Source organism: Heterodontus francisci, chromosome 9, assembly GCF_036365525.1.
Source record: "Heterodontus francisci isolate sHetFra1 chromosome 9, sHetFra1.hap1, whole genome shotgun sequence".
NCBI lineage: Eukaryota > Metazoa > Chordata > Chondrichthyes > Heterodontiformes > Heterodontidae > Heterodontus > Heterodontus francisci.
In genome coordinates, this window is record NC_090379.1 from 72,990,672 (window position 1) to 73,001,747 (window position 11,076).

The 11,076-nt window shown below is 41.8% G+C and overlaps 1 protein-coding gene across 2 annotated transcripts; it reads left to right on the forward strand.

Annotated features, from left to right (window-relative positions):
• The first annotated feature begins 7,475 nt into the window (after positions 1-7,475).
• cfl2 (cofilin 2 (muscle)) lies at positions 7,476-10,501 on the forward strand. Of its 2 annotated transcripts, none has more exons than XM_068039308.1 (4): positions 7,476-7,668; positions 8,966-9,273; positions 9,414-9,490; positions 9,576-10,501. In XM_068039308.1, exons 1-4 carry the CDS (start codon positions 7,666-7,668, stop codon positions 9,698-9,700), a joined length of 513 nt encoding a protein of 170 aa, XP_067895409.1. In that variant the 5' UTR covers positions 7,476-7,665; the 3' UTR covers positions 9,701-10,501. The 2 variants fall into 2 exon arrangements, with proteins under 2 accessions (XP_067895409.1, XP_067895410.1); XM_068039309.1 differs by lacking the exon at positions 7,476-7,668 and adding an exon at positions 7,894-7,982.
• Positions 10,502-11,076: the final 575 nt, after the last annotated feature.

Sequence of the window (11,076 nt, forward strand, 5' to 3'; positions counted from 1 at the left end):
ACCATATTGGTTCCTGTTCATTTTTCTTCAAGCAAGTTTTCTCTCTGGTAGGTAATACTGCATTTGGTGTATTTTGCATAACACCCACACTACAATTGCCATCAAACTTCAAAAATACTATTAATTGTCCCAGAACCTCCAAATTCACAGTATACACACAATTAAAATTGCCATTAAACTACAGTATTCTGTTGTACTCACAAGTAAAACAGTTTGCATTTACTATAGTGTCTTTAACATAAAGAAATTTCCTAAGGGCTTCACAGGGCCTAAGAAAGAAATAGATGCAGAAACAAAGGAGATATTAGGTGATGAAAAATGTTTGGTCAAAGACGTGGGGTTGAAGCAGGGTCCTAAGTGAGAAGAAGGAGGTGAAGGAAACTCCAGAGCATGGGGCTCAAGTGGCTGAGGCCACAGTTGCCAATTGTGGGGCAAAGGGAAAACCTTGTGGGAAAGGAAGCATTGGAGCAAGTTAAAGAGCTAGGTAAGGGTTATGCCGTAGAGAGATTTAAACTGAAGGATGAGGATATAAAATCTGTGGTGATGGGGGACCAGGAGACAACATAAGTCATTGAGGATAAGTGAAGGGTGAGTAGGACTTGGTGCAGGTTAGAATATAGTCAGCAAAGTTCTGGAAGAGCTGAAGCTTACAGGATGTGGAGGATAAAAGCAAAATACTATGGATGCTGGAAATCTGAAATAAAAACAGAAAGTGCTGGAAATACTCAGCAGGTCTGGCAGCATCTGTGGAGAGAGAAGCAGAGTTAACGTTTCATTAGAACTCGCAAAGGTTAGAAATTCTCCCAGTTTCTCCATCTCTGATGATGCAACCTTCCATACAGCGCTTCTGATATGTCTTCCTCTTTCCTCAACCGAGGATTATCCCCCACTGTGGTTGACAGGGCCCTCAACTGTGTCCGACCCATTTCCTGCCCCTTCCCCTCCCTCCCAGAACCGCGATAGGGTTCCCCATGTCCTCACTTTCCACCCCACCAGCCTCCATATCCAAAGGATCATCCTCTGCCATTTCTGCCACCTCCAGAGTGATGCCACCACTATTGTCCTCTCCCCTCCCCTGTCAGTATTCGGAAGGGATCGTTCCTTCCGCGACACCCTGTTCCACTCCTCCATCGCCCCTCACACCTCGTCCCCTACCCAGAGCAACTTCCCATACAGTCGCAAGAGGTGTAATACCTGCCCTTGTACCTCCTCCCTCCTCACTATCCAAGGCCCCAAACACTCCTTCCAGGTGAATCAGCGATTTACTTGTACTTCTTTCAATTTAGTATACTGTATTCGCTGCCCACAATGTGGTCGCCTCTACATTGGGGAAACCAAACGCAGATTGGGTGACCGCTTTGTGGAATACCTCCACTCAGTCCACAAGCATGACCCCAAGCTTCCAGTTGCTCACTATTTTAATTCACCACCCTGCTTCCATGCCCACATTTCTGTCCTTCGCCTGCTCCAGTGTTCCAGTGAACATCAACGCAAGCTCGAGGAGTAGCATCTCATCTTACGATTAGGCGCTCTACAGCCTTCCGGACACAACATTGCGTTCAACAATTTCAGATCATGACTGGCCTTTTTATTTATTACTTTATTTTGTTTTTTTTAACCAAGTGCCTGCCTTAAACTTGTTTTTTCATATTTGTGCTTTTGGACAGAGTTGTTCATTATTCTGCCATTAACACTCTCTGGACTAATGCTTTGTCTTTTACCACAACCATCAGCATTCCTTTTGCCTTTTGCTATCTTGGTCATTTAATCTCTCCTGCCCTCTGCCCTGTCATACACCTTCCCTTTTGTTCTCTACCTCCCAACTCCCTTCACTTGCTTAAAACCCATTACATTTCAAACCTTTGCCAGTTCTGATGAAAGGTCACAGACCTGAAACGTTAACTCTGCTTCTCTCTCCACAGATGCTGCCAGGCCTGTTAAGGATGTGGAGGATGAGAGGCTGGCCAAGAGAGCATTTGAATAATTGAATTTTGAGACAAGAAAGAAATGGATGAGTGTTTCAGCAGAAGTTGGGCTGGGACTGAGATGGACAATGTTACAGTAGTGAAAATAGACAGTATTTTTGATGTAGAGAATAAGGGGCATGAAGCTCAGTGCCAGGTCGAATAGGACTTTGACATTGTGAATAGTCTTGTTCAACCTGAGACTGTGGCTGGGAAGGGCAATGGAGTTGATAACAAACTTATGAAGTTTGTGCTGGGAGGCAACGATGGTGGTTTTGGTCTTCCCAGTATTTAGCTGGAGGAATTTGCACTCATCCGAGACTCATCAAGCAATCTGACAACAAACAGATAGTTGAGGCTTTAATGGAGGTGGTGGAGAGATGGGTTGGGTGTCATCAGCATACACGTGGAAGTTGATCCCGTGTCTGCTGTGATGTAGCCAAAGAATGGCATGTAGATGAGGAATAGGAGTGGGTCAAAGATGGAGATGATGATGCAGGCATTGGAAGAGAAGCCATTACTGGAGATACTCTTGTTACAATCAGATAGATAAGAGTGGAAAGAAAGGAAAAAAAAGACTTGAATTTATACAATACGTTTCACGACCCATGGACATCCCAAAATTATTTATAGCTGATGAAGTACTTTTGAAATGTAGTCAAAGTTGTAATTTAGGAAATGTAGCAGCCAATTTGTGTACAGAAAGCTCTAAGAAATAGCAATGAACTAAATGGCCAGATTATCTGTTTTAAGTATAAAAGTAGATAATATTGGAAATACTCAACTGGTCTGGCAGCATCTATGACGACAGAAACAGAGTTAATATTTCAGGTCTGATCTTTAGTCAGAACCAGAAAAAGTTAGAGATATAACAGGTTTTAAGTAAGTGCAGAGGCAGGGAAAGGGGAAGTGGAGGAAAGAACAAATGGTAAGGTGTGCGATAGAGTAAAAGGCAGGAGAAAGAAGGGATGATAGTGAAAGACATAAGGAGATAGTACTGCGACAAGTAAAGAAACAAAAGATGGGTCTAGAGGAGGTATAAATGGGTAAAGTAGAATCATCACCAATAGCTACCATCCAGGAAAATGGGGGCAGAGGTTATGATCTGAAATCATTGAATTCAATGTTGAATCTGGAAGTCTGTAAAGTGCCTAATCGAAAGGTGAGATGCTGATCCTTCAGCTTACGTTGAACTTCATTGGAATAATATAGGAGGCCGAGGACAGAGGGATTGGAATGGGAGTGCAGCAGATAATTAAAATGACAAGTGACCAGAAGCTTGGGGTCATACTTGCAGACTGAACAGAGGTGTTGCACAAAGCAGTCACACAATCTATGTTTGGTCTCCCTAATGTAGAGGAAACTGCATCATGAGCAGCATATACAGTAAATTGAAAGAAGTACAAGTGAATTGTTGTTTCACCTGGAAGGAATGTTTGGGGCCCTGAACGGTGGGAAGAGAGGAGGTAAAAGGGCAGTTGATGCATCTCCTGCACTTGCATTGGACAGTGCCTTGGAAACGGGAGAGGATGTTAAGAGTGACTGAGGAGTAGATCAGGGTTTTGCAGAGGGAACGATCCCTTTGGAATGCTGAAAGAGGAGGGGAGGAGAAGATGTGTTTGGTGGTGGCATCATGTTGGAGGTGGCAGAAATGTTAAATATAATCCGTTGAATGTGAGGGTTGATAGGATGGAAGTTGAGCACAAGAGGTACCCTATTGCAGCTCTGGGAGAGAGGGGAAGAGTTAAGCAAAGAAGTGCAGGAAATGGAACAGACACATTCGAGGGTCCTGTCAACCACAGTGTTGGAGTATCCTCAGTTGAGGGAAAAGGAAGACATATTGGAAGTGCTGGTATGGAAGGTGGTATTGTCAGAACAGATGCAACCGAGATGGCGAATCTGGGAGAATGGAATACAGCCCATACGGGAAGCAGGGTGGGAGGAAGTGTAGTTAAGGTACCTGTGGGAACCAGTGGGCTTTTAGTGGATATTGGAAGATAGCCTGTCCCCAGAAATTGAGACAGAATTCAAGGAAGGGAATGGAAATGTTGAAGATGAACCATGAACCATCTGCATCGTGTTAGTTGAGGGATAAATGTTGGCCAGGACACTGTGAAAACTTCCTGCTGTTCTTTGAGTCGTGCTGTGAGATCTTTTACATCACCAGAGAGGGCAGACAGGACTTCAGTTTAACATCTCATCCAAAAAGCTGCTCTTCCAATAGAGCAACATTGCATCAGTACTACACTGAAGTGTCAGCCTGGGATTTCTCAGGTTTCAGGTGCTGAATGTTTCTGGAGTGGGGTTTAAAGCCACAACCTTCTGAGGTGGTGACAGTGGTACCACTGAGCCACAGCTGACACCAACCAAGCAAAGACTATCCCAGTGAGCTGGACAATGGAGCCTAGGCATTGGAGGACGATGGCATGGTCATCTGTGTCAAAGATTACAGCGAGGTTGAGCAGGGATAATGCACAATAGTCATTGTCACAGAGAATGTTGTTCATGATTTTGGTTAAGGCCATTTTCTGTGTTGTGGATGACAGGGAAAACTGATTGGAGAGATTGAAACAGAGAGTGATGAGAAGGTTGAACACAAATCTGGGACCTGAGAAGTTTACAGAATTTGAAGAGGAAAGTGAATGTGAAGTAGTTTGCAAAGACATTGGGGATGGGAGGCAAATTCTTTGAAGAGAAGGGTGATGGTAGCAATTCTGAAAATGTGGTGCCTGAGCAGAGGGAACCATTCACAATGTCAGCTGGTGTGAGAGCCAGGAAGGGAAGTTGGGTGATCAGCAGATTATTGGGAATGGGATTGAAAGAGCAGGTGTGGACCAAGATGTGATGAGCTTGGGGGAGATGAGATAGATAGGCTTGGGGGTGGGGTGAGGAGGATGGCAGATCTGGTGGAGGATTTGGCTTGGTGTACATAGGGTTGCCAGGAAACAGCAGAGGCAGCTGATTGGATGTCTCCATTTTAAAGGAAAGGAAATCCACAAGTTCTTCACTTGTTGAGGAGGTGAGGGTGAAAGGGGTATTTGTTCTACCAGAGAGAGTGGAATAGTTGACTGAACAATACTGCAAGACATAAGGAAGAACATTATATATATATAATTATGTAAAAAGTACTTTAGGAGGCAAATTAATTAAATATTCATTATAAAATTAGTGAACACAAATTTAATTGAAAAAGAGTCAAATATTTTCACTCATGTCTGAAGAATATTGTTGGATAAACATTCAATTGCAATAATTTTGGAGTTTACTTTCTTTACAACAATTCAAATATCTGATAATTGCTCATTTGCACAGGATATTACATTGTTTTAAAAAACTTTTGTTTCAGTTTAAATTAAGTGAATTCAGCTCAGGCAAAATTATTTACAAAATCACCATTCTTGTGATATTGCTGAACTGTAAAATGCATTAGTCTGTGAAGTTCTAGAACTGACCTCCAGATACTTTAAGCTTTTGTATTTGGCATCATAAAATATTTAGCATTGAAATTTTGGGGTTAATAACTTAACCACTGCAACTTGAGCTGCAGTCAGGACTTTGCATAAATAAATATTATTAAAAAGGCTATTTAAAAAACAGAATATTGCATTATTCTAATTGCTGTAGGGTGTTAATGTCTCAAAAATACTAAATTATTGTCTGTGAATGTTTTAAAGGTGACTTTGATCAATAAAGTGGCTTTTTATTAATGCAGTATATATAAATCTAAATTATAATGCATTATAAAATACAACTGTAATTATTATATACAGTATGTGTAAGTATTTTGAGGTATGTATATTATGGATATTATTGGCAGATTAGTTGTGTGCTTGGATAAAGCATTGATTATCTAATGAGATATGTATCTCTTCTGTGCATCATTAGCAGGTTTTCAATGACCAAAGTACGGCAAGTCCTCATCAGGGAACTCCTCTTTGCTGACGATGCTGCATTAACATCTCACACTGAAGAGTGTCTGCAGAGACTCATCGACAGGTTTGCGGCTGCCTGCACCAAATTTGGCCTAACCATCAGCCTCAAGAAAACGAACATCATGGGACAGGACGTCACAAATGCTCCATCCATAAATATCGGCGACCACACTCTGGAAGTGGTTCAAGAGTTCACCTACCTAGGCTCAACTATCACCAGTAACCTATCTCTCGATGCAGAAATCAACAAGCGCATGGGAAAGGCTTCCACTGCTATGTCCAGACTGGCCAAGAGACTGTGGGAAAATGGCGCACTGACACAGAACACAAACGTCCAAGTGTATCAAGCCTGTGTCCTCAGTACCTTGCTCGACGTCAGCGAGGCCTGGACAACGTACGTCAGCCAAGAGCGACGTGTCAATTCATTCCATCTTCGCTGCCTCCGGAGAATCCTTGGCATCAGGTGGCAGGACCGTATCTCCAACACAGAAGTCCTCGAGGCGGCCAACATCCCCAGCATATACACCCTACTGAGCCAGTGGCGCCTGAGACGGCTTGGCCATGTGAGCCGCATGGAAGATGGCAGGATCCCCAATGACACATAGTACAGCGAGCTCGTCACTGGTATCAGACCCACCGGCCGTCCTTGTCTCCGCTTTAAAGACGTCTGCAAATGCGACGTGAAGTCCTGTGACATTGATCACAAGTTGTGGGAGTCAGTTGCCAGCGATTGCCAGAGCTGGTGGGCAACCATAAAAGCAGGGTTAAAGCGTGGCGAGTCAAAAAGACTTAGCAGTTGGCAGGAAAAAAGTCAGAAGCGCAAGGAGATATGCAACTGCGTAACAGCCCTGTGAACCAATTTTATCTGCAGCACCTGTGGAAGAGTCTGCCTCTAGAATTGGCCTTTATAGCCACTGCAGGCGCTGCTCCACAAACCACTGACCACCTCCAGGCGCTTACCCATTGTCTCTCGAGACAAGGAGGCCAAAGATTAGCAGGTTAATTAAATTTAAGGTTTGTGTATCTATTAAATGCATCATTAACAGACTGAATAAATATTTATCTTGAGATTGCGCATGTCCAGTGCATGCTGATTTGTATGATTATTTTAAGGTTTTTGCGTGTATATTATAAACCTGCTGGTTTTTGAATAGGATCAGATTTCCCTATGATTCCAAGGTTGGTTTGTACGTTAGTTGCAAATTGATTATGAATGTTAAGAACAGTTTGGTTTGTGTGGTGGTTTATAAAGTTTGTTATTGCATAGTACGTGTAGTATGTATAATTATTAAAATGCATTCATAAGCATTATACATTCATAAGCAGGTTAATTTGTAATTATTATAGGGATTGCACATGTATGACCTGAATCCCTTGATTTGTAAGGTTTTATAAGGTTTTTTTGTCTCAAGCAGGTTAGTTTGCACGTTTATTATTAGTCCTATGCATGTTTGCAGTGAGCCCGTTACTCTGTATAATAATGATGATAAGAATTGAGATGGCATATGATGAGCAGGTGGCCTGTTTTGGTTTGCGGTCAGGGGCGGAGCAGACTATGTGGGCTCGGTGGTGGTGGTGAGCGCGGTCGTGCTGCGGCCGTTTCCTCCAGTCCCCCCACTCCCTTTCCCTGTCCCCCTCCCGGAGCCCTGCGAATGGTCGAGCCCAGCCTCCTCCCCTCCCCCTCTCCCTGCAGCTGAAGTAACGGTTGAGTGTTCGCCGCCGATCCCGTGTGCGTTTTTCATCATCATCACTGCTGCTGCTCGCTAGCCATGGTAAGGGACCCTCGATAGGTGCCGCACGCCTTGACGCAAGACCCGGGGACCAGCCTGTATTTTCCCACCACTAATTATTTAACATACTTTCCCTCCGCACCTGGGTTTAGGGTCCGGGGTGGATGGTGGTTTGGGGGGGAAGAGGAGAGGTCTCGGGGTACCGGCACCTCGCTCGCAGCGGCCATTTTAACCTAATTTTAGCTGCTGCAGTGAGCGGCGGACCAGCCGGCACCTTGCTTCGCATTTCTCCGAATGCTAGGCAGTGCCTGCAGCTGCTGGTGGGAAAGTTAACACTTGTGATGGGTTAGCGGCAGGTTAGTGAGCCTAGGTTTTGTACCCAGCCTGCGCCTGCTCAACGAACTGGCTTTTTTTTCTCTCATTGAAGATATTTTACTTAAAATGAAATGAATTACTTGTGTCTATCTCTGTTATTAACGGATGTCGCCACGGTCGGTGGTTGGTGCTGAGGCTTGGAGCGAGGAGATGGCGGCCATGACGGAGCAGAGACCCCGGCACGTTTTAACAGGGAGATGGTGTCGAAGTCTCTGGAAGTGGATTCCCCGCTGTCCAGCCATTAGTCCTGGCATTTAATTTTCTCTCTATCTTTTTGAGAGGGACGAGAAGTGGTACTTGGAATGGTTGCAGCTGAAGTGAAGCCCGAACTGGAAGATTAACCTGGAAAAGTCCGAATCCCCGGGTCCAGCGCTGCATTAACAACTCCGTTGAATTTTGAAATGTTCTCCGATTTTTTTTTTTTGTAAATGTATCTGATTCTGTACAATCTGGAGCGAGAGAGGGGAGAGATAAATAATACACAATAGCCAGAGTCGAAGGATATTCTTTCGTGACTTTTGAAATGAAAATATTTTACAATTACTTGTTTTAAGTTTTACGCTCCTCTTGCCAGTTTTGTGGTGATTCATGTTTTCGTTTTGTAATCTTCAATACATGTCTTGGGTGTTAAAGAGCAGATGAGTCTGTAGTTGGATTCTTTTGTTAAAACATTGAACTCAAAGGCTCCCCCCATCTGTCGCATACCACAATTTGCTGTAATTTGTCAGAATCCACTGCATCATTGTAGGTGATGCTTCTTTTGACACCAGAGCCTTAACTTACACGGCGACACTGGCTGCTCTCCATTTTCATGTCAACATGAAGCGCTTTTCTTTTTATAAAACAAAAGAGAAAGACATTTGCTTTAATCGCAGTTTTAAAAAAAAATTGTCAATTGGGTTGCTAATTTCTGTATCATGTTAGGATATTTGAAGTGCTCATCGTCTTTATTATTTCCAAATAGGCCTCTGGAGTAACAGTACATGATGAAGTTATTAAAGTCTTCAATGACATGAAAGTAAGAAAATCATCATCACCAGAAGAAGTCAAAAAAAGAAAGAAAGCAATATTATTCTGCCTTAGTGATGATAAAAAACAGATAGTTGTGGAGGAAACCAAAGAGATTTTGGTGGGTGAAATTGGAGAAACTGTGCAGGACCCCTACACATCCTTCGTTCAGTTGCTACCTCAGACCGACTGTCGTTATGCTTTGTATGATGCTACATACGAGACAAAAGAATCCAAGAAAGAAGATTTGGTATTTATATTCTGGTATGTGGTAAAAGAAAAACGTGTTTGGCTTTCTTTTGAGGCCTGTATGTGTCATTGAAGATGTACATTGGTGATTTCTTAGTTGTTGAAACAGTATCACAACAATGGGTATTAATTTTCACCCTTTTTATTTCTCATAGGGCTCCAGAAAGGGCATCCCTTAAAAGCAAGATGATATATGCTAGCTCAAAGGATGCTATTAAAAAGAAATTTACAGGTTATAAATTTTATGCAGGTTTACAATTCTTCCTAATTTAGTTGGTGAGTGTAACAATAGTTTGACTATATTTTCTGTTTTTCAGGTATTAAACATGAATGGCAAGTTAATGGATTAGATGAAATTCAGGACCGTATTGCACTTGCAGAGAAACTGGGAGGCAATGTGGTGGTTTCACTTGAAGGAATATCCTTACATAATGACAATTGAGTGCCATCTTGACCCGTGGAGCTTCCATTTCTGCAGCTCTATTATCATTTGATCAAAAGTTGGAATAGTTTAGTTTTTTTCCACGTAAAAGAGATCTCATTAACTTAAGCAGCCACACTGTGGTTGCCCTTAGACTGTTTGATCCCAGTAGTTTTTATGTAGAATCTCAAGGAATGCTTTCACGTCATTCATTCTAGCCAAAACAATTGTTGTTGCATGCATTCCTTGTTTCTTGTACAATGAATGTCAATGTTTGTGAGTAGTTTAGAAACACTAAGTATAAGCTTTTGAAAACCTTGAGAGTATTGTCCACTGGTCAGGTGGTAGCCATTAATTCAGTATTGTAATTGAAGTTGCACTTGATCATAGTTCCATGAGGCTCTTGTGCATTCATAACCCACTCCTGCCTTGATAGCCTAGTTTTGTGTCATGGCAGCATATGTTCTACACAATGCATCAAAAGCACTTTTTGTAACATTTTTGTTTTTTAAAAAAATAAGGAATGCCAACGAAGTTTCTGTAGTTGTAATTGCATCATCAGTGAATTGTAGCTCTTGCGTTTTCATTCCTGTTGCGCAGCCCTTAAGGAAGGAGTTGTTTATGTTGCCTTTTGTTTCCAGTGGAATGTACACTACTGAAAGAATGGGAGTCAATGTTTGCCATGTTAGTTTTTTTTCAAACATTGAAACAGACATGCAAAATCAGTCATGATGGCAGTTACTGTGTACTAGAGCCTTAAATGGAATATTGTTTTTGAGATCAAAAAATTGGCCATGCTTACAATAAAAATTGTGGCTTATGGCCGATTGCTGCTTTGTTTTTATTTTTCACTGATAAAACATACTAACTGGAAATTGTAACCTGCACTCATTCAATCTGGTTCACCTTTGTAAATGGCCAAACTGTAATGTTTGTCCAATGGTGTTGTACAGATTTTTTAAAAATCATTTTCAATCCAGTGGAACCATTAAGTGTTTTTTAAATCTGCATTTTCAAAACCGATGTAGCAGATTTAAATTCAGTTATGTTATTGGTTGTGTTTATGACCTAAGCTGTAAACTAAAGTTTTAAATCAGTTAGCTATTAAGAACTATTCCTGCTACTGAAGAGTACTAGTAAAGGTGGGCATATTTTAATAAAATATACTTATATTTAGTTACATTTACATTTTAATTGAGTTTTTCACCTTTAATACATTAAAACAGTAAATTAAAGGCAGACCAACCACAGCCATAGATTCTATTTTGGGGGTCACTGTACAAACCTCCAGATTTTACAATTTTTAAATATTAATGTTTAGACATTTGAGCTTCTAGTGAACATCTTATTTTTTTTTATATATATATGGAGGATGGGTACTTTGTACAAACACTCTG